Here is a 23,354-nt window from a genome sequence, read left to right on the forward strand (position 1 = left end):
ACAAAGGACATGACTGCACTCCAAACTCTCCTTATGGCATTAGAAAAACTTGCAGTACCTCCATTCTTTTCACACTTAGTGTTTCGCTAACATTTGGAACAGGCCAAAGGTGGGTGGGGTTTTTGTAGATGTACTGGGAGCTAGCACGATGCTACATATAAAGTTGGTCTTTGGTGTGTTGACAGATGGATGTGATGCAGTGAGAGGAAACAGCCCTGCACTAGAAACAAGTCCACCACATTATACAGTTAAACCATTGCATGTGATGGTGTATTAGAAAATAATGAACTAAACGTTTTTAATAAGTCCAGTGTGACCCACTTTGCACAGTGCAGCAGTCAAGTGGTCATAAATAAACCATTTTGCCTGTACAAATAATGTCAAGCTGTTCTTTTCGCTCTCTTGCTTTTAATTAAGCATCTTTTTTGTATTCATAACACTGACTCCTTAGTAGGGCTGTGCGATTATGACAAAAATCATAATCACGATTATTTGGGTCAATAATTGATATCACGATTATTAAATACGATTATTCATTGACTTTGAAAAAATCCATTTATTGAACTTTAAAACAATTACAAATAATAATTTGAACAGTATCTTTTTAACTGTTGATTACCCTGAACGTATAATTCAACTGAAAAACCAATACAAAAATAAATGATACATTTAAATAAATAATATCAAAATAATAAATACCAATAAACAAGATCAACAAATATTTTGGAGCGCACTTCCCCAAGCTACTAAACATATATAAATATGATAAATACAAATAAATGAGACCAAAATTAATTAGATCAAATATGTGACAACTGTCACAACCTAGCAAAGCAAAATAATTGTTTTTTTCGATTATGTTGTTTTCGTAATTGTGGCAGGCCAAAATCGTAATTGCGATGTAAAATACGATTAATTGCACAGCCCTACTCCTTAGGGTAAAATTATACCAAAACTCAAACCTTACGCTGCCCTGATGTGCACACGGCCTCGTCTGCTCCCTCTTGATATGCAGGATGAAACTAGTTTATACTGTCTTACTCGGTACAGTAAAGGAAACATGGACTGGCTGTAGGTATATAAACACACAATACAAATTATACTAATAATAAGTTTAAAGATTCATATAAATAATAATCATAGGTTCAAATAAATAACAATAATAAAACAAAAAATACTAACAGAGGTAGATTAAAGATGATTACGAGACGGTAATGGCCATCTGTTTTCATTGTTAATCCTCTTTGTCAGTCATTTGTATATTTTATATGTATCATGTAACTCCTTCCTGCTGTTGAGAATCCACACATATATATTATACATCCTTTTTTCTGTAGGAATAAGATTATATTGATCAATCATGAGTCATGGCAACACAAGATTCATGTTACTATTCCAATAATAGTTTTATATGTTATGAATTGCTAATTATCTTCCATTATGTCAGCCTCTCTTGTTTGCTTCTTGCTTCCAGAAGGTTATTGTTTCCTGTTTGCGTGCTTCAGAGTGTTCCCAGCTCTTTTCAGTGAAGAGCTCCAGTTCAGTCCGTCACATAGGAAAGTGGTTCTGCTCTTAGCCTGTCACCACCGGCTTATTGTGAAGTCAGCTTGTCAGAAGGTCCACTCCATCAGAAGTTAACTTCCAACAATGAAATACAGCTCCTTACAGTATACCAGAATGTGTCCATGTGATGCAATTGTATAGTCACATGACCTATTTGCCTAAAAGCCATTCACAAATTCCCAGTGTTGTATTTGTCTGACCACATTATTCTCCCCTCTGGATGAGTTTATCATTTTTGCTGGAGGAAAATAACTTTAGGGGAAGGAATACATTGAGCAGACATTATTGTAACCTGGCCCAGCCCTTCCTGTCACAACAAAAGCTTGTATAAAGCCAGATCCACTGCAGGGTTACCAGAGGCAGGGTACACCTGCTGATACTTGTGTACACACCTCTGTTGATGTCCCATAGCCTGCGAAATGCAATACCTATGACCTCACGTCTTTGTCCTGCATGTCCATTGTGAAGTACCACAACATGTCTCAATGAGTTAGGGTGGAGACGGCGTTTGCACATTAGACTTATAACATAATCCGCTACATTACAAACCATAACATGAAGAAATAAGTTAAATAATTGTGCTTTTGGTGGTTTTAGTAAGGTTGGTAAGTGTGTCTTGGGTAAATCTGTTAGATTTTTCTCTGAAGAATAATACAAATGTATGGTGTATCCAAAGCTGTTGAAAAATGAGGTTGTAAAAGATAGTATAACTTATAACACCAGTGGCTCAGGGATGTGGTTCTCAGTCCGGTTTGCCTTTCTGCCCTTTAGCACCCTAGTTGCCACTCTTTGTAGCAAAAATACTACATGGACTATTCTGATCCTACATCAAGGGTACTGAATAAGGCAAAACAAAAGAGGTAAGCAGTTGAAGTGCACTTGTTCATCTTGGCGTTAGAGTCTACTTGTAGCAGCGACTATGTAACTTGTACTTTGTTCCTTTTCACCACCGGCATTACCCCACTGAGCTAACACGTCACTGAAGTGAGGCGATAAAGAAACCAAGAGGAGACGAGCGGGAGAGGGAAATGTCAGATAGTGTGTGTCGTCTTAGGTAGGGTCTGTGAGTAGGAGCTTGTTTTAGTCTGGATCCTGATTTAACTTGCTTTTCAAACTTTCTGGGACAGATTAGCCTCTGTGGAGAATCTCTTCACCACGCTTGAACACAAAGGAGGTGTTTGAACAGTTATTTTGCTCTGCCTCAGTACCTATGCATACACAGTGCATAATTATTCCAGTTAATCAGTTGCCACCGTAATACTGTTTGCCTCTTGATCCTTGACTAATTAAGCCAACGTTGTTATCACAAAATGGTGTGCGTGTGTCGTTTGGGAACATTTGGGACAGGCTCATCTGTTTGTGCCCGAGGCCCCGATGTTAGGCTCGGTGTCTGTGTTCAGGAGGCTGACCTGAAAGTGCTGAGTCACCCCGAGCCTGATAGTACCATGAATCAATGGCCCAGCTCGGAGCTGAGAGGAAACACTGCAACACACAGGGGACGTTTGAGAACACGGAGAGCGCAGTATACATTGTTTTACCTCAATTAGTTTCCTGTCAGGCTATACTGCAGAAACTGTAAATATATACAAAACTAGAGCTCTACTGTTTTTCTCCTTGTTGCTTGTTTTCATATAGCTACTCTAAGTTCAGACCTTACACCACTATGTGCATGATCAATGACCCATTAGAAGACGTTACTACTGGAATCTCACCGGTCTAATTCACACAAACCTGTATCGTAACCTCTTATAACATATGACAACCTTTTTAAAATGTGTATCTTAATGTGATATTGTATATTATTTGTAAAGTTGATAATAAATGATCAAACTCTGTATTCTTCAGTATAAGTATCCTTTTGGCGTCACTGTGGCAACAAGGCCGGCTTTTATCAAACAAATCTGCCCTTACTGTAATAACCAAATATAACCATATTTATAAAATTCAGTGGCAAGCAAAAATGAAGACATGAGTTTTCAGAGGTGAATAGTATTAAATAAATACCATATTCATATTGAATAATGATGCATTAAAGTTTACTACAGGTATAAACTATTAGGTGTGTTGGTATTCCTATCATGTTGTTAAATACTTGACTGGAGAACAGTATTGACTTTGATGGTGTGGTTCTGTTTTACTGCCTTACGTGGCACTGTGTTAGTACAGAGGCTGGCTACACCTTTGTGGGTGTATAGTTACAAAGTGGGGAAACTGTAGCCCCTCAGGGTTTCTACTGGAAGTGGATTTATGATGCGTTCAAGACTCTTGGTTTTTGCACACACTCTACCTATTCTTTATTTTACTTAGCAAGGTTGGATACTATGGAGCTCCTGCTGAATAGATGCTCAATTGTAAAAAATCTAAAGTTACACATATCTACAGTTTTCTTTTTTCTATCTGTCTATTGTTTCTCCTCTTAGTGTCTATTTCGCTCCACATGTTGACACTTTTATCTTTCTTTCCAGCGTCTGACTCCCAGTATATATCGGAGGATGGCAGAACGTCTACGTCCGCCACCCGCCCCAGCTCCTCGGGCTCGGGGCGCACCTACAGTCCCACCCTGACCCTCACCCCCAACACCACCCCTACACAGACTCACACCACCACCAGCAACAGCCCCAGTAACAATGCTGCCAACAGACCAGGTAAATAACACTGGCAGAATGAGACGTATTACACGAATGATGTCGCTAGTACAGTAGTTAAATGTAATGTTTAAAACGTGCTTTTGTTGCAGACTCGTTGCTCTTCAACAAGATCGACGAAAGACAGAGATTAGCCCGTGAGCGCCGGGATGAGTGTGAGAAACAGAACGGTGTGTATTCTATAACTGTGTGTGTGTGGACTGCATTAGTGTGCATGAGGCACAACATATGCAACATATCTCTACTGAACTCGTCTGGTAGCTGTGGTGAATTGCCTGTTTCTCTGGCCGTTACATAAAGTCTAGGCTGAAGCCAGGCACCCCCCGTTGCCATGGCACCAATGTTACATAATGGGTCAGGCCATGGGACAGGGTTTAGAGAGGCCTGTGTTTAAAAAAAAATGTGTTTGTACGAGTGTGTGAGCAGCATACCGCAACAGATTTTTAGTTTTGGGAAGTCAGTGCTTGTGTATGTATTTTTGTATTTCTTACTCAGTGTGTTTGTATTGTTGTACAGCGGTCATACCTCCGGCCCCAGCTGAGGGGCAGAGGGATTTGCTTTGTGTTTAAAGCTAAAGCCTAGTCACATGATCCACAGCTGACCCATCTCACTGCTGCTATAAGCCTGCGTGTGCATGCATCGTGTGTGTTTGTACACATGTTTAATTTAGTTTGTTTTATGTAGCGTGCAAACCATAGTCTATTAACTGTGTGTATGTGTGTGCACTATGCCTCAGCCATCAAGGAGACCCAGTGGCAGGCGCGTGAGGAGCGAGCCCGGCAGCACTATGAGAAGCAGCTGGAGGAGAGGAAGAAGAGGCTGGAGGAGCAGAGGGTGAAGGAGGACAAGAGACGGGCTGCCGTGGAGGAGAAACGGCGGCAGAAACTGGAGGAAGACAAGGTCCGACACACAAGTGCAACACAACACTCAACGTCATCCTCCACAGGCTAATAAATATCAGTTTTTAGTGAACCATATACACACTCTATGCCCCTTCCCTTTTTAGTGAGTTGGAGTTTGAACTGCAAACTCACCCTAATTTTCCCTAATTCATGTTGATTTATTACTACTCACCATATCTTTCATAAACTGTAGGGAAACGTGGGTGTAGTTTGTTGCAATGCCACCCATAGATTGCTGACAGGAAGTTTTGTCTATATAATATAAATAAAATGTGTGGCTGTAGGTAAAGCAAGAAGAGCATGTGGAAACTGCATGGCTAAAGTTGATAAGCTCAGGCCCTCGCCATACAAACCTGTCTCACTGCTGCATTTTTTATGTCAAAAAGTACCCTCAAAATATGGCGCCAAAGTTTAAGAAGAAATGTATAATCTTGAAACTGTAGAGTCTAATGATATTTTAAATTTTAAATTTGGATTTTTCTTTTATAAAGTTGTGCCAAGTCAGAGGTTTCAATATTGCAATCAATATCTCACGTAAAACGTCTTATTAAAAGAGTTGCAGTTCTTTTGTTTGAAGTGAGTCCCTTGACATTGAGTTCAGGCTCTAATTAGTTTATTTATTTAATGAACAGTGGGACACCTACTCTGACGCAGCACTGCTGGTGCTGAGGTTAAGTCCCTGTGGCTTAGCACTGCACCGTGTTATCACAATGTCTACCTCTCTCTACTGTCTGCTATTAAATGAAGTCAGGAAATTGACATAATGGACTTTAAAAAAAAAGTTTTGACAATATTCAAAACATTTAAGTATTTCTACATTGGGAAATTAAGTTTTGATATATACCTTTGCATTTCGTTTTTTTTTTAAAGTTTAACCATTCATTCTGGGAATGCTTTAGGAAGGTAAACTGCCTATACAATGTTGTCACTTCCTAAGTAGCACAAATTCTCAGAACCAGTTTAAGACTGGTTCTGCTTTCATGTTTAGCCTGTTGCATAATTACAGTTTAGATTCTATCTACCAAGTACTTGTACAACTGGTGTGCACACAAAGATTTCAGATTCTTCGACAAACCATAACACACCGCATGTGTCCAGAGCAAATCATTTATTTATCTTATCTTGCAGCAGTATTTGTATGTCAAGGCGTTAACCTTTCTTAAACATACTGATAATGTATTATTGTTGCCGTGGCTGCAGACTCGTCACGAGGCGGTGATGCTTCGGACGTTGGAGAGGAGCCAGAGAGCCAGACAGAAGCCCAACCGGTGGTCTTGGGGAGGGCCGATGCACACAAACAATCCCACCACGCCAACCGGTACTTGAAAACATCACGCACCTACACACACTTCCTGCAGAAACTCACGCCATGAATGTGCTTTTTTTGAAATCTCATCTCCCTGATGTCCGCCAGTGTCTCTTGTGTAAATATGTCTGCCTGCCTCTGCGTGTCAGTATTGTTCTGCCATTTTTATGTTTGAACTTTGCAGATCCCCTGCCCTCTGTTGTTACTGCTGACTCACACCCTGCTCTGCCCCTCCCTCTCTATCTCTTCCTCTCTTTCTCCCCCTTAATCTCAAACTCAACCTCTCTCTGGCTCACTTTCTCTCTCGTATCTCCCTCCATCTCTTCTCTCCGCTCTTTGTCTCTCCGCCATTGTCCCTTCCCCTCCTGGTCCAGGTTTTGTCGAGTCGGCTTTCCTCTATCCACTCGACCTTGCCGGACTGGAGCACATGCAGTGTGCTTTCAGTCTCTACCGCAGATACGGAGTGACCTCTCAATGTGAATATTAAAACACTGTGTCAGTGATAGACCTCTGGCTCTAGCACTGTAACCGTACAGCGACGTTATAGCACTGGCATTAGTGTCAATGTAGGCCAATGTAAACGGCATGATTAGTGTTTGGTGGTTTTATTTGCATGTAGCAATCCAGTTTGTCACTTGAACTTAGTCCCAAGACACGGGATCATTCATTCAAACCATTTTAGCTCCATTTTTAGATGACATGAGATCCATTTAGCACTAATTCATTTTCTCCTATTTAGAACACTTAGTAGTCTTTTCACTCGTAACTTTATTCAACCAGAATAGACTAGAGTAGAGACAAATGGCGCATTTCCACTACAGGGCCTCGCTCGGCCTCGCTCGGTATGGCTAGGCCTTGTTAGGTCTTGTTAGGACTGGCTCACTTTATGCTGCGTTTCCATTACAGTTTAGTAGCTGGGGCAGTAACTATAGTAACGCAGTGTAGGCGGAGCCGTGACGTCATCTTCAATGAGAACCACATAAAAACAACATCAGCTGTTAGCTGTTAGCACTCAAGCTCACAGCTCCTCATATCTGTTCAGAAACTAGACAAAAGTTAAACAAGTACAAACCACAGACTGTCTGTGGCCGTTTCTCAATGTCGAGTATACCTGCTGCAGAACCACTATTTCAAGTATACTACTTCATCGAGTGGCGCCGAATGCTGGGCATTTAACATGCATTTTAACAGTCCTTCGGTGCCACTCGATGACGTAGTATACTTGAAATAGTGGCTCTGCAGCAGCTTTACTCGACATTGAGAAACGGCCCATGTCATGACGAATACAGTCGCTGGTTTATTTATGTCTGTATAGGCCGTTGTTGTGAGTGTGGACGGTTGGAGCATATACTGCGTTAGCTTAGCCAATCTCCATTTAGAAAACACGCATTTTAAAAGGTTTTTCGCCTGCCGTCTGTCTGCAGACTTGTCAAAGCATTAATTCATGGTTTTTACTAACCGGTATCAGTATGTTGTTACTTCGGCATCATTTTGAAACGTGTATTACAATTAAATCACGGTCAAATATGTTCATTTTGTTGTAGTTGTAGCCCCCTTGCCAGCGATGCTCTCTCTAGTTTAGCATACTCAGCCCGACTCAGCCTGGTTGTTGGCCCGGAAAGAACCTCGATTTTATGGGGCCAGAAAAACTGTGAAATAGTACCCGCTAGCCGGAACTACGGAAACGCAACCAAAAACGGGCCGGGCACGGCACGCTTAAAGCGAGCTCCGCGCTGTAGTGGAAATGCGCCAAAAGTGGGATTGCTGGCTCCAGCTCCTGCTCTCTTCCCCCGCTCTCTTTCTTCAAGACCAACTCTTCAGTCATCAGTAATTTTCTTTTTATCATGTTTCCTCTTCTAGATGCTGACAGGCGGTCAGTGTCCACAATGAATTTATCCAAACACACAGACCCTGTTATAACCAAGCGCCTCTCCTACTCCTCTGCCACACTCCTACACTCACCAGACCGAGGTATTATTCAATATTATTCAATACATTATCCACTAACTTTGGCTGTGTCTTGTGTCATCTGTGATGTAACTCTTGTGACCGTCTAAGTGCACATTTTTGTTGCTTTTATTTCCTAATGATGATTAGGGGGATATTATATAGACAATTAACACAATAATACATTAAAGTTGGTTCAGCATTTTGCGATATACACTACTACACTACTAGATGAAAAAATCTGTACAGTAAATATGAAGCTACAGATAGCTTAGCATGACTAGACATAAAGACTGGAAATTAGGAAACTGCTAAAGACAGTTAGCTCTGTGCAAACATAAGAAATGCAATCTTTAAAGATTAATTAACACGTTATATCTTGTTGGTTTATCTGCACAAAAAAGTTGTTGTCATAAGGTTGCCAGGCAGCAGAGACTTTAGGAAGTCACTGCATCAAGACAAAAAAACTGGCAAATAGAACCCCATAAAACCTCTACTTGTTGTTTTTTTACACTTAGGCTTCTTTAAGGATTAAACAAACAAGATACTATGTTGTAATCAGTCATTTCAAAAACGGTTAAGCTTATAATATACCTCTTATTATATACCTTTGTGAAGAACCAGGCTAGCTTTTTTACACTTTTTCTTTTATAGTCTTTATGCTAAGCTAACACACTGCTACAGTAGCTGTATCCTTATATTTAAAGGGCAGCTATGGGAGAGGTATCTCCTCATCTAACTGTCAGACAGAAAGTTCTCAGAATGTCAACAGTTCTTTGAGTGTGTATATATATATATATATATATATATATATATATATATATATATATATATATATACATATACATATACATATACATATACATATACATATATATATATATATATATATATATATATATATATATATATATATATATATATATATATATACACACACACACACATAAACTGTTAAGTTCTTGTGTAACCATTACATCATGTATTCTTTGATGTTTGATCTTTGATGTTGATATGTTTGCTGACAGGCTTACAGATGAGGACAGCTTCGTCTCCTGTCATTAGCAAAGCTCAGTCCAAATCCCGCCTTCACCAGGGAACGACCACTCAGCACAAAAACACAGGTGTCTTTTGGGAACTTTTAACAGCTTGGTCCCCTATATTATAAGTTTAACACTGTTGCAAACAAAAAGATTATGGGCTGGAAACTGTTGAGGAACAAACAGAAAGTTGTTGTTTGCTTACTCTCACAGAAAAAAAATCATTGCATCATTGAAGCTTTTGGAAGTCCTACACTACTGTAATATATGAAATAAGAGGATCAAAACGCATTTACTATATACTCTATGTGCATGTGCTTCCACTTTTTCATCAGAAGGATCAACATTTTTTTCCCCCCCTCTGCCGTGACCCCTTTCTCTAATCCTCTGTCGGATAATCTTTTTGTTTTTGTGGGAACACTGTACATGTATGCCGATTTTATCCCAGCTGAAAAATCAACACCCACATTTCAACAATCAGACGTGCACATAATTATATACATATAATGTAATCACGTACCAAAACTAACTGCACACATTTTTTTAACTGAGTGTAACCCGACTCTGAAACCACTGTTTGAATACAAAGTGGTGTAGATCAGAGACTCAGGTTCCTTTGCACAGTTTCCAGCCCAGTTGTATCTTTGACCCTCACCTGCAACCTTATCCACTATCAGAGCGAGCAGTGCTGCATGTTTTGCCTGATAATCTGTCCTTTTGTCTTTTTTAAGTGGCAAATCAGGTTAAAATGAAGATTTATGATTTATGCTTAATAAGCTACAAATGATGTACCTGCTCTGGTACTAAAGACTGCATGGCTAAATATTTAAATGTGCTTGCATTAAAGCTTTCAGCACTTCTTTAACTATTTGCTAAATGAATTATGGATTTCTGTGTGCTTAAGTGAGATTTTCCTAAAAACGCAGATGCTATATTTCCTTTGATCTGCACTGTTTACCTGAATGCTCTCCTCCCTGTGTTTGCTCTCCTCCCTGTGTTTGCTCTCGGTTTGCGCTCCACATGTTGTTTGCTTCCCTTCACATTAACAAAGTGGCGCATGCAGGTGTAGGTGTAACAGCCTGTGCATTGTTACGACTTCTCTTAAGCTCTCGCCTACACTGCAGTGTGGCGCGAGGGAAGGAAGGAGTAGCAAATACAGTAATGACGCATTATTTATAATCTGCTTTGACTGACTGCTCCGGCTAATCAGTGGGCGGTAAATAGTTTGAGTTGTTAGAAAACCTTCAATGTAATAAGTGTGTGTGTGTGTGTGTACACTCAGGAATGCGCCATCTGCCCCTGACGCCATGGGAGAGCAACGTGGTCAACCGCCTGCAGCAGCCCACACACTCCTACCTGGCTCGGAGCCGCAGTGCCATGAGTCTGTCTGGAGATCAAACAGGTATCCCCCCCCCCCCCCCGGCTCTTACAGGCAGTAGTGAGTGAACCATTCAAACAGGGGATCACTGCTCACGATGCACAAAGTATTAAGGCTGTTGATGTTTTGCCCTCTTGACCAGAACAGTTAGGGATGTTAATCAGATTTGGCCAGACTCAAAGAATTACACTGTCTGAAACCTCCCTCACCAGGCTGTATCAGGCACTCAAAGCTCAAACACACGTAAACACACACACGTCAACACACACACAATACGATTGCTTTGGACAGTGTGTGTGTGTGTGTTTGCAATACTTCTTTTTGTAAAGCCATGTGCTATAATATGCCTGTACATTTAAGTATATGTTTTGATCGGGGATGGAAAGATATTGGATTTTATCGCGGATTGTGATGAAAAAAACACAATGTGTTGATAGTGGCATATTCTAAATATAGTGACTGTTGTGAATATCCTCACGAGCGACTGGAAACGCAGTCGAGCTTGCTATTATGGTAAAATAACACCTGATGAAAAGGAATTATGACATAAGAAGGAACGGTCACGCAAAATGACGTACAATTATCCTTCATTTTGGGGGGTTCTCTATGTTACCTTTTTTAAATTGCCATGAATGAATGATTGTTTTTTCTTCTTCTGACGTTTTTTTGTATTGTTGTGCATTGCTGTTTTTCCTTGTGTGTTTTTTTTTTTGAATAATCACATTTTGAACGCTTGCATACTCCTTTAATTGCTTTCTCTAATCTGCACACTTTTACAACATTCAACATTGTCTACAGTTAGTGGAGGTGCACCTCTTGTGATTTGTGTATTATTCTGCATGCTCCCTTCCTCTGTGTGGGGTCTAATGCATCAATAATAAATAGTTCATTATGACTGAATGGCTTTCCATGTAAAAATGCTTCCAACACTGGGACTATTTATATTTTCTGATTGGTTTTGATCATTTTAATAATTTAAAATAGCACAAAGTGAATGTGAAATTGTGGTTTAAATCAAATCTCTTTACTATCCAATCGGGCCAACTTAATCGTGCATTCAATTATAATATAAAATTATTTGAGATTCAGTTCCCAAGTGATGGTTGCATTACATTAGTAGTTTTGCTTCCAGTCAGTAGCACTAACGGCTTCTTTCTCTTCTCTTTTTTCACCATACTTATATTTCTCTCAATCCTCTTCTTCTACCCCAACCTCACTGCTTTTCCTTAATAATCATCGTACATCCTTCTCATTCCTTCTTCTCCTCCCCAATCTCTCGCTCCTTGCTCCTGTTAATCAAACTCTCGCTCCCCGACCGCCCGCCTTGCCCTGCTCCATACCCTCCTTTAAACACTCCGAACTCCCACCTCGTGCATCACCGTAGCCATACCTGTTTGTCCTCGCTCAGTGTCCTGCCACCCCATGGGCTCCATGTCCTTCAAAGCCCTGCAGGCCCAGCCGCTGCCTCACTGCCGCAGCCAGGAGAGGAGCCTCAGCCGGGGGACGGGGTCCTCTGCCCCCACCACTGCTCGCAGGAGGACCACCGGCAGCACACAGGTGGGTCCTGTCCTCAACCTGCACCTGTGTTTGACCCAAGACATTTGCAAAATTGTATATAAACTGTGACAAATTCTGGTGCTTGTATGCTTATGTAATGGGGGAAAAAAACTCAATTCCTCCTCTTTTTAGCAGCATTGATCCCCAATGCCACGATTATGTATTCAGGTTGTCTATTCATGTGTCCTATTGTCTGGAACAGGTATTTCTTGAAAACATTCACTTGTACTCAATAAGGAACTGATTTGATTAGTGGTAGCAGGTTACTGTGACCTTACAATACATAGTATTGGCCATAAGTCAATAAATGATATGCTATTCATGACAATTTAATTCATTTAACATTAGGTTTAACATTGCCAGATGTGCATATGTGCTGCATTCATGTGGCACTGGAAAAATGTACTTCAACGCCATCCTTAAGTTGGAACAACAACTTATAAACAGATTTCAGAGTGTAGCATCTTCTTTGTAGCGTGTTAGTTGTTTTAACATTAAAGCTTAACCACACCAAAATCAAGAAAAACACTTCTATTTCGTGAAATGGAACCAGCCGACAAGCACATGAATGCACCATTTGCTTTGGCGGAGGTCTGATCTCATAGTGCCGTTCTAGTGCTGTTAAGGTTTGGTGTCTTACTATTCTCATGATTCACTGCATTTTGCTCCTCTACATATTTCATACGTTGTTATACCTATGATGCCCCAGATCAGTCGGACACAGTCTGTCAGAGTATCTGTGTGACTCTGCACGCACGCACACACACGTGTCACTGTTCACACAGTCCATCTGTCTACTGCTGTGTCACAGCTTATACCATTAAGGTCTTAGAAGGAGGACGTCCTCTGTACTTTATATGCCACACAGACCCAGAGACACATGCATAAACCATACATGTGCACATTAATTATACAGCATAACAATGATATACCAGTCACTTTCTGTTTGGGACATAATGTCTAGACACGATAAACTGTAAGTCATTGTTATTGTTCGTCTTTTGTTGTGCCTCCTCTTCAAACGTTTCAACTCACAGGGCATATTATCTGCTTATTGAGAGAAGGTGATTTTTAGTTGTGTCAATAGTTTGATTGTTTTAATCATTGGTGTCATGGCTTGATGCCAGAGGTTACACATGGCCAGTGGAAGGCTGTTTGAGTCTAATCCTGTTACTGATCATCTTTTGCTGCTGGCAGTAAGACACCACCATAATACTTTGTGTTTCTAAGGACATTTTTCTGAAGAACAATTTTCTGTGCCATGCTTCTCACTTGAAAAAGAAAACCCATTTTGAAAAGTAATAATATTTGTTCATATAATTATTTCCCTATATCTCCTGCACCAATAGCGTAAGGACCGGGACAATGTCAGGAAGTCATGGAGCAACCTGTCTCTCCCATTGGCTCCCGTTCTGACTTTGCCCCCCAACAAGCGCTCCTCTTCTCCAGGCAAAAGGAACAGAAAAGTGACAGCGCCTCCTCCTGGCAGGTAGGAGAACTCACCCATGATCCCTGATCAATAGAGCCATATAAGCAGATTTGTGAGGAATGTGAGTAATGGATTATTGGGAGTTGGGTGGGCTACGGATGGTGTAACAACTTTGAAAGTTGTGCGCAAAAGTATAGCTTAAAGGTTAAAATTGTGTGACTCATTACTAGTAGAAATACATGTGTTCTCTACATTAAAGAGTCCTCTCCTGCTGATGTTCAGGTGTATATCAGTATGTAGTGTCTCTACTTTAAAGAGTCCTCTCCTGCTGATGTTCAGGTGTATATCAGTATGTAGTGTCTCTACTTTAAAGAGTCCTCTCTCCTGCTGATGTTCAGGTGTATATCAGTATGTAGTGTCTCTACTTTAAAGAGTCCTCTCCTGCTGATGTTCAGGTGTATATCAGTATGTAGTGTCTCTACTTTAAATAGTCCTCTCCTGCTGATGTTCAGGTGTATATCAGTATGTAGTGTCTCTACTTTAAAGAGTCCCTCTCCTGCTGATGTTCAGGTGTATATCAGTATGTAGTGTCTCTACTTTAAAGAGTCCTCTCCTGCTGATGTGCAGGTGTATATCAGTATGTAGTGTCTCTACTTTAAAGAGTCCTCTTTCCTGCTGATGTTCAGGTGTATATCAGTATGTAGTGTATCTACTTTAAAGAGTCCTCTCCTGCTGATGTTCAGGTGTATATCAGTATGTAGTGTCTCTACTTTAAAGAGTCCTCTCCTGCTGATGTTCAGGTGTATATCAGTATGTAGTGTCTCTACTTTAAAGAGTCCTCTCCTGCTGATGTTCAGGTGTATATCAGTATGTAGTGTCTCTACTTTAAAGAGTCCTCTTTCCTGCTGATGTTCAGGTGTATATCAGTATGTAGTGTCTCTACTTTAAAGAGTCCCTCTCCTGCTGATGTTCAGGTGTATATCAGTATGTAGTGTCTCTACTTTAAAGAGTCCCTCTCCTGCTGATGTTCAGGTGTATATCAGTATGTAGTGTCTCTACTTTAAAGAGTCCTCTCCTGCTGATGTGCAGGTGTATATCAGTATGTAGTGTCTCTACTTTAAAGAGTCCTCTTTCCTGCTGATGTTCAGGTGTATATCAGTATGTAGTGTATCTACTTTAAAGAGTCCTCTCCTGCTGATGTTCAGGTGTATATCAGTATGTAGTGTCTCTACTTTAAAGAGTCCTCTCCTGCTGATGTTCAGGTGTATATCAGTATGTAGTGTCTCTACTTTAAAGAGTCCTCTCCTGCTGATGTTCAGGTGTATATCAGTATGTAGTGTCTCTACTTTAAAGAGTCCTCTTTCCTGCTGATGTTCAGGTGTATATCAGTATGTAGTGTCTCTACTTTAAAGAGTCCTCTCCTGCTGATGTTCAGGTGTATATCAGTATGTAGTGTCTCTACTTTAAAGAGTCCTCTCCTGCTGATGTTCAGGTGTATATCAGTATGTAGTGTCTCTACTTTAAAGAGTCCTCTCCTGCTGATGTTCAGGTGTATATCAGTATGTAGTGTCTCTACTTTAAAGAGTCCTCTTTCCTGCTGATGTTCAGGTGTATATCAGTATGTAGTGTATCTACTTTAAAGAGTCCTCTCCTGCTGATGTTCAGGTGTATATCAGTATGTAGTGTCTCTACTTTAAAGAGTCCTCTCCTGCTGATGTTCAGGTGTATATCAGTATGTAGTGTTAGTCAGTACTTTTTGTCAACTGCTGCTTCCTGCACACAGGCCTCCACAAAAGTCCCCAGGGCGCCCACCCACCCCAAAGCAGCTTAAGTCTCCGGGGGCAGAAGACCCTGGAAATCTTCGTCCTTTCAGGGTCCCACACGCGAGTCCCCAACCCACCAGAGCCCCAGGAGAGGAGGAGGAAGAGCAGGTCCTCAGTCCTCCTCAGCCTCGCCCTCAGCCGCTGGGTCAGAACAGGAGCGGCAGCGAGCAGACACCAGGTCAGTTACACACAGCGTCATGGAGTGTCTTTTTATTAGTGAGTTTTATAAGATACAATGGCCAAAATCTGAATTATGATGCCTTTTTAGAGAGTGCAAGCAGCCCTCCAGCCCACAAGACCTCAGCAGGCACGTCAGATCCAGAGGAGGCGAGTCGTATCCTGGCTGAGAATCGCAGACTGGCCCGAGAGCAGAGGGAGAGAGAGGAGGAGGAGCGCAAGCAGCAGGAGGAGCAGCGGAGGTAAACTGTTGTGATCAAGAGTGGTGTCGTGGCTTCCTTCCTTCCTTTTCTATCAAGCCACTAGACGCCTTAAACTGACATTTCTGACTCGTTTGTCTTTCCTTTATATTTGTGTTACTTACAGTTGATGAGTTGCTTGGCCTCCGATGGCCACATGCAACAAAGAAAAGAGGCCTTTACAATAGTCAAAACAAACAGGCAAAACTCAAATAAAAATAACAAACAACTTAGGTATTCTTTCTTTCTTGCTTTCTTTCTTTGTTAAGGCTTGTATATAACTTAAAGGGTAATTGAACGGTTAAAAACTGTTCCTCGACGGCGTCTTTCTAACAGGTTCCCCACTCTGTCACCTTGTTGCCATGGGAATTGTAGTCTTTTATACTCTGGTTGACTACAGAAGTCACAATTAGGTGGCCTTTCTTATGAAAACAAAATGGCTCTAACGAGTGGTGTGCAAGGTGTGTGCCTCTGCATCCTCCTCTGATTCCTTTCCCTTTCTTGTACAGGATAGCGCAGGAAGAGATGGCTCGCCGTAAGGCAGAGGAGCGAGTGAAGAGAGAGGAGGAGGCTCAGCGTCAGGGAGAGGAGACGAGGAAGAAAAAGGAGGAGGAGGAGAGAAAGGGCGAGGAAGAGAGACTTCAGAAAGAGAAAGAGGAGGCGGAGAAACTCCAGAAACAGGTGAGAGGAGTGTTCACTGGAGGCGCAACTCAACTTGCCCTCTCTCAGGAAATGTAAACGCTTGATGTGTGTACCTGTGTGTTAGAAAGAGGAGGAAGAGTCGCGACAGAAGGAGGAGGCAGAGCGGCTGAGGAAGGAGAGAGAGAAACACTTCCAGAAAGAAGAGGCTGAACGCTTAGAAAGGAAAAAGGTGATGCACTTTCACACACATATACACACATTTCATCATTCATGTTATTCCTCATGTGCAGTGCATGTAAACACTCTTCTTTTTTCTTCACCAGCGTCTGGATGAGATCATGAAGAGAACAAGACGTGCAGACCCATCAGAGAAGGTAACGCCTGAACGAGATGTGGTTTCTGAAAGGAAATGAAGATTCTATGTTGTTTCTGAGTGTTCATTCTTTCTCTGTATTGTTTCCCTTCTTTAGAAAGTTGTTCCCAACAGAAATGGAGAAAATGCAGGTAACCAAATGCATCTTCATACAATCAGACATATGGCAAGGTTATAGAGCCATTGTAGGTGAAGAATAATAATACCCTGGCCATTGTACATACATAATTTTACAATTTATAAAAATAAATATTGAATTCTGAATTCTGCAGGAATATAACTTCCCTGTGTCACCATTTGGTACAACAGGGAAGGCATTTGCTTTGGTATATCTGGTGGTGTGAACATAAACAATCTAAATAAATAAGTTGCAAAAGAAGGTAAGAAATAAAGGATACAAAAAATAAGTATTTTTAAGAAACAATTTAGCATTAAAAGAGGATGCTAAAGACAAGTATTTACACTAAATGTAACTATACAAATAACCTTAAAAGTTAACAAACAAAAACACTTAGGACAATGAGTATATATGGCAAACTACAGTGTGTTATATTTTAAAGTGGAGGATGTGCAAAAGGCAGTCAGAGAGTTGAGCATGGCTCACAGTATTAAAAAAAAAAGACAGAAAACAACAAGATATTGTTCACATGATGTGCATTAATGTAATGCATAATGTTTTTGGGTGGATAAGAAGTCAGTGTCAGTGTGGGTCCCGGGCCTTGTTGATGAGGCCGGTAGCAGAGGGGAAGCTGTCCCCCATGTTGCTGTTTCTGACTTCTGTGTGTGTTTCCTCTTATCATCAGAGACCCCTGCCACTCCCAGTCCATCTGCAGTAACCCCCTCACCGTCACTCAATAGCAACGGTGGTCAACCAGACCCTGAAACCTCAGCACTGAGCCATACTGACCAGAGGTAGAGTTATGAATTGAAAACATTTGAATTGGTATGTCTGCAAATGTTTCAGGAAACCCCAGGTCGCAGTTCATATTTACTGGAGTGTGACAAAAATCTGTTTTGTACAAGAAAAGAATACTATAATAATATTGTATAGATGAATAAAACTGTAATGTTCATGTACTGTAAACAATACATCTTTTAAGAATACTATGGTTATTGAGATAACAAAGTAACAGTTAAATAGTGAAATTGTATGTATTTTAAATTTGTTGCAACTCTGCCAGCTTTCAGTTGCGAAATCTGACTTTGAATACATTTTGTGACCAATATCTCAAATGTAATCATATTTAAATGGGAAGGGGAATTAAAAGGCCAATGTAAGTTGAGGATATAAACATGTGTTTGGTATAGGCAATAGTTTCTGAGTAACTGAGAAAAACTTTTCTAAGTCTCACCTATTGTCCGTCACATCAATAACTGTTCCTCTCTGTCCTCTGTTATTCCAGGGAGAACGGGGAGTTTGAGGAGGTGATCGTACTGCCTTCACATTCCAGGCTGTCTCCTCCTGAGGGAGAGGAGGAGCAGCAGCATGAGGAGGGGAGAGTTCCTGTCATAGCCTTCAGGGAGAACGGCCTCCTAAAGCCTCTGAGCGGAGCAGAGGACATATCAGCCCAGCAGGGACCCGGTCAGTAGCTGTCCTCTTTATGAAATATATTAGTCTATTTTTCCTTTTTCTACACTGAAGCAATGTACCATTCCCTGTTTTCATTCTGTTGCTCTTGGTTTTTAGACGTTGCCTGATGCCCTGTTAGGCCGACGTGATTCCACACCCAGAGAGACAGGAAGTGAGATGGCCACAGAGCGGTAACATAGGGCTGTTATCAAAGCGAGACCCTTCCAGAGGACTACTTTCTCTCCCTCCCGCGACAGAAGAGAAAACGCGGCCACTTCCCAAAGATGGAGTTTCCAAAGATCTGCCTAAAGCCTCCCCAGAAAGAAGTTACTTTCCCCCCCCGAGCAAACTCTCTGAGGAACAGACGCTCTCTCTGTCTCCCATCACTCTGTCATTACGTTCTGTGTACAGCCCCAAACCCCCCCGATTCTGAAGTGAATCTGAAATCACAGGAGCATCGAATGCCACCTCGTGACTCTCTAAATGTGTGTGAATGAATGAGAGATTAATAATAATGTAAACTGAGATCAGCTGTAAAGTCTTCAGCCCTGATACTTGAAGAGATTTTTTTTGTTGTTACTGTAGAACACACTGTAATCGGACATAATGTGGCGTTATAACTGGAACTCGCACAACAGGCTCCGAATGACACGGTTTCATTAACGCGTTTTATCTCTTTGACCCGAAACCTCATGATTCTCAAGTTTCAACGTTTCTATTGAAATGTTACTGAAGAGATATAGGAAGGAAGTCGGTGCATGAAGTTGTATTATGACTACAGGAAAGTGTCATGTAATATATTTTTGCTGAGTCTACAGTGTTTAAGACTAGGAAGTTATTAATGTGGGCGTTGAAGTTAAATAACGACAAAAAGAAAATACTGTTCGTAAAATGATTTGTTTAGTTTTATTTAATTGCTGTTCAGATGAAATGTGATTCTTTGTTTTGTCCTCCATACTCTGTTTAAATTGAGCAGAAAAAATCTGCTTTGTCGTTAAACCCCTTTCCTGTCGTTTACCCTTTACATTTATCCCATCGCTGACTTTTGTTTTGGCCAAGCAAATACAAAATGAGTTAACTAATATGGTGGTAATGTTAAAATAATTTAATCTTTTGTTGATTGAGGAATTATAAGAAGAAATGCTGCTAATTTTGTTCCTTTGCCTTACCGCATTGTGGCAAGTATGATGTCACTTGTCTCTCTCACTCAAGTGAAGATATGCATTCCCAGCGTGAGCTTTGACATTTTGGACACATGCCATAACTCTCCAGTGACTTCTGCTTGATTTATGTTAACAAATATCAAAGCCTGTGATGAAATGTCATCATGTAAAGGCTATAATGTCAAAGCTATCTGTCCTTTCTACTCTCTTAGCATTTGGTTCTCGAACCTCTGCACTTTCCTCTTAGTTATAATATTGCAGTACCACCAAAAATGGGGGTAAACTCCAGAAAGATTCCTCATGTCTTGTTTATGTAGTGCTGGTTTCTGCCAGTGGTACATAGCATGCTGTTCAATGTGGTCAAAGCTTGAAAATAAACTGCTTGTAAATGACGTTATACATACATATCCTATAAATTATGTTTAAAAGCTGATATATTTTACTAAGACTGACTAAGAACACAAGGCTTTGAAAACTGGAAAGCTTTTACTACGAAGAGGGGCTGTGGGAGATCTGTGAACCACTGTAAAACTGATCACTGTACAACTGCTGGCAAGTAAATAAAACGTTTTGAATTGACGATTCACTGATTCATTGGTATTGCAATTGGGCGGTGGTGGCGAAGTCCATAGGGACTTGGCTTGGCAACTGGAAGGTCACCAGTTCAAGTCCCGGAAAGACCAAGTGCTCCCGAGGTGTCCCTGAGCAAGGCACCGTTCCCTACACTGCTCCCCGGGCGCCGTACATAATGGCAGCCCACTGCTCCTAACACTAGGATGGGTCAAATGCAGAGAAACCGTTTCGTTGCATAGTACCTGTACTATGTGATGACAATAAGTTGAATCTTCTTCTTCTTCAATGTTTTTGTCTGACTTTTTGGTCCAAAATACTGAATAAGAGTAGAAATGGTGCATTTAAAACATGTAGCAGATTTATTTTAGCATGAACCAAAATAACTAGCAACATACAGCTTTTTTACAGAAAATACTTTTCAATCAGTGTCAAAGTAGAAAAAGTCTTTAAAGTTGTTTTTCTTACATGTAGAGAGACAAAGAAAGAATAAGAAAATATTTACACTTTATGAAAATAGTGGATAGAAATCAGCATATACGCAGGTCCAGAGACAAAATGTGCTTTCAAGTGTATGATCCTCTATTCAACTAGTTAACCAGAATATAGCTTAACCAGAAGTGCTTATGCACATCTGGGTCATTCTAGTTTTTCACAACAAATGATGACTGTTGGTGAAGTCCACACAAAGCCAGGATGTTAGCCCGAGGGGTGCTAACCTCCAGTGATGTCCACTCTAGTTATATACACAGCAGCTGTATTCCACAACTCTGTGCCACTGGAACTCTGGGATTTGAACTGCAGCAGTATCACCAGTAGAACGTTTTGCTGAGGAAACCGGCGGCGGCGTTGAGCCAGCTTCCACTGGAATCTTCTTTAGCTGTGGTGCGGGAAATCGCTCGGTCCACCTCCTTCTCTGGGCTCTCCTCTTCTTCTGGGAGGTAGTCTGGGATAGCTGAGTTCTTCTGGACGTCCACTCCAGATGCATCTAGAGGGACCAAAACCTGTAGATACAAAAATGATTGAGAGAAGTTAAGAACACATTTTTAAATCAAGCCAACAATTGAGGTGTATTGTATGGATACTCAAAAATGCTGCTAAACAAAATAAGTGATCTAGCACCACCACTCACCTCTTCTCCCGCCTCATTCTTCACCACCTGCTGGGCCGACAGCACCTGAGTGGCTGCGATGGCTGATGCCAGACTCTGAAAAACAATAGGCGGAGATCAGATATAAAGTGTTCACCCGCACCATGTGTATATAAGTTATATATGAGTTGCTTTGATAATGCAATAATACAAATGTTGACTACAACTAGAGGAATACAACTCATTTTTGAACAGGCTGGTTTCTTCCTCAGCAGCCCCTGATAGTAAATGTGTCGGTGCGTTACCTCAGTGGGCAGGTCTGAACGGATGCGGACGGTGCATCTCTTGGTAGCCATCTGGAAGGTGAAGCTGATCACCCCTCTGACCTTCAGAAGAGCCTCCTCACACAAGCTTCGCTGGTCCTATAAGAGAAAATGTATTAGTTGCAGCATTTGATAATAATAGTCACTGTCTTGCATGTGTCGGTCAGTCTACTCACAGTGCTGTCCAGGCCGTTGATGTGCAGAGTGACAGACTTGGCCTTCTTTTGAGAGGAGTTGATAAAGAACTGGGGTTTCTTTCTCCTCTCCCTCTCAGGCGTGCGGGGGATGGGTTTAGCAGGTGCAGTCAGAACACCATACACCTCCTGAGCCAAGGATGTGATGTCAACAGACAGGCCATGCCTAAATAAAGACATATAATATTTAATTATTGCCCCCCCACAATTCTGAGTCAACATTTAGGGTGATAACTATTAGGCTTTCCCATTCACTTCTAATGTTTAAGTACATATAATTCTATGCTTAAACTTAAGATGGTACAACAAAACAGCATTAGGAATCATTACAGTTGACAGCTCAAACCACTCTTACTGGAAATGTCAAGTACAATTACATGCCAAGAAAATACTCTTATCTAAAAAAAAACACCAGTGCACAGGAGTAAAAAAACAATCCCTCACCTTACAATTAGATTCTCCAAGCTCACCATCATACCCAGTTCATTCTTCATGGTGGGGATGTTGGGGGACAACTCAGCCAAGTAGCGCAAGGTCTGAGGACAAAGGCAGAAAAGTATTAAGAAATGCACCACATTTGAGAGAACATTGGTCCTTTAAAGAGTATTTGGCAGGAGGGCAGTACAACACGGATCAGCACCAGTCCAGCATCTTTCACCCACCTGAAGAGTTGCAAAAAGCACGTCTGTGTTCTGGTGGTCCAGGAAGAGAACCAGCCCGGGGAGACAGCCCTGATCCTGGACGATCACATCTCGGTTCTGCGGTTCAGATGCCAGGTCCCGCAGCTGAGTAACCACCGACAGAGCATCCATCATTGTTGTTAACTTCGGTTAACTACCAGATCTGAAACTGAAGATATCAAGTAAAATGTGTTTTACCGTTAGCCTGATACGGACAAACTGTTTTGTGTGTGGCGAACGTTGGACTTACGTTAGCCTAATTATAAAACAGAGGAAATATTACGGTCAAGTAGGTTAACGTTACCGTTACTAGCGTATGATTTAAGGCTGGGTTCTCGAGGTAAGAAGCTACTTTATAAACAGTGATTCAAGCTTGTCCTGTCGGGGTCAACGTGCTAGCTAACGTTGTGGCTAGCTAAATAAGCTAAAGTTAGCAACTTTTGAAACGGGAAGAAGCTGCAGAACTTAACAAAAGCCCCTTTTAATTTGTTTATGTTCACCATTTGAACACACAAATATGCGATACTTCAACACATGATAATACGCGCGTCTAGGTAGTGAAATATAGATGGTAAAATTTAGTTTTTGTGTTGTTTCTTACCAAGTACAGGAAGACGCTCGTGCACACAAATACAAATTTGATGTTAGGATTTTCGTGACACGCAATTGGTCGAGCAGCCGTTGCCACTGCTGCACGATCGACCGCTCCTACTGGGTCCTCATACTAGTTCTCTATTTCTATC

At 41.2% G+C, this 23,354-nt stretch overlaps 2 protein-coding genes across 5 annotated transcripts in view; one reads left to right on the forward strand and one right to left on the reverse strand.

Annotated features, from left to right (window-relative positions):
* Positions 1-20,334, forward strand: part of si:ch73-217b7.1 (ensconsin) — a 33,944-nt gene extending 13,610 nt beyond the window's left edge. For 3 of the 4 annotated variants that reach the window (XM_034143248.1, XM_034143246.1, XM_034143249.1), the window contains exons 2-19: positions 4,029-4,208; positions 4,301-4,378; positions 4,945-5,108; positions 6,311-6,428; positions 8,277-8,387; positions 9,392-9,487; positions 10,686-10,805; positions 12,190-12,338; positions 13,688-13,827; positions 15,551-15,768; positions 15,859-16,009; positions 16,516-16,687; positions 16,773-16,877; positions 16,972-17,022; positions 17,119-17,152; positions 17,825-17,933; positions 18,425-18,603; positions 18,709-20,334. In XM_034143248.1, the coding sequence (XP_033999139.1) occupies positions 4,029-4,208; positions 4,301-4,378; positions 4,945-5,108; positions 6,311-6,428; positions 8,277-8,387; positions 9,392-9,487; positions 10,686-10,805; positions 12,190-12,338; positions 13,688-13,827; positions 15,551-15,768; positions 15,859-16,009; positions 16,516-16,687; positions 16,773-16,877; positions 16,972-17,022; positions 17,119-17,152; positions 17,825-17,933; positions 18,425-18,603; positions 18,709-18,719 (2,186 nt within the window). In that variant the 3' untranslated portion in view covers positions 18,720-20,334. The remainder of the gene's footprint in view (positions 1-4,028; positions 4,209-4,300; positions 4,379-4,944; positions 5,109-6,310; positions 6,429-8,276; positions 8,388-9,391; positions 9,488-10,685; positions 10,806-12,189; positions 12,339-13,687; positions 13,828-15,550; positions 15,769-15,858; positions 16,010-16,515; positions 16,688-16,772; positions 16,878-16,971; positions 17,023-17,118; positions 17,153-17,824; positions 17,934-18,424; positions 18,604-18,708) is intronic. The other variant, XM_034143247.1, reaches the window with a different exon arrangement.
* Positions 20,335-20,663: 329 nt separating this feature from the next.
* armc1l (armadillo repeat containing 1, like) lies at positions 20,664-23,343 on the reverse strand. The gene is made up of 7 exons (XM_034143255.1): positions 23,213-23,343; positions 22,594-22,780; positions 22,376-22,467; positions 21,914-22,097; positions 21,720-21,836; positions 21,457-21,531; positions 20,664-21,328 (listed from the first exon to the last, which is right to left on the reverse strand). Exons 2-7 carry the CDS (start codon positions 22,744-22,746, stop codon positions 21,134-21,136), a joined length of 816 nt encoding a protein of 271 aa, XP_033999146.1. The 5' UTR covers positions 22,747-22,780; positions 23,213-23,343; the 3' UTR covers positions 20,664-21,133.
* Between the last annotated feature and the right edge of the window lie 11 nt (positions 23,344-23,354).

The sequence above is a fragment of the Trematomus bernacchii genome, unplaced genomic scaffold (assembly GCF_902827165.1).
Source record: "Trematomus bernacchii unplaced genomic scaffold, fTreBer1.1, whole genome shotgun sequence".
NCBI lineage: Eukaryota > Metazoa > Chordata > Actinopteri > Perciformes > Nototheniidae > Trematomus > Trematomus bernacchii.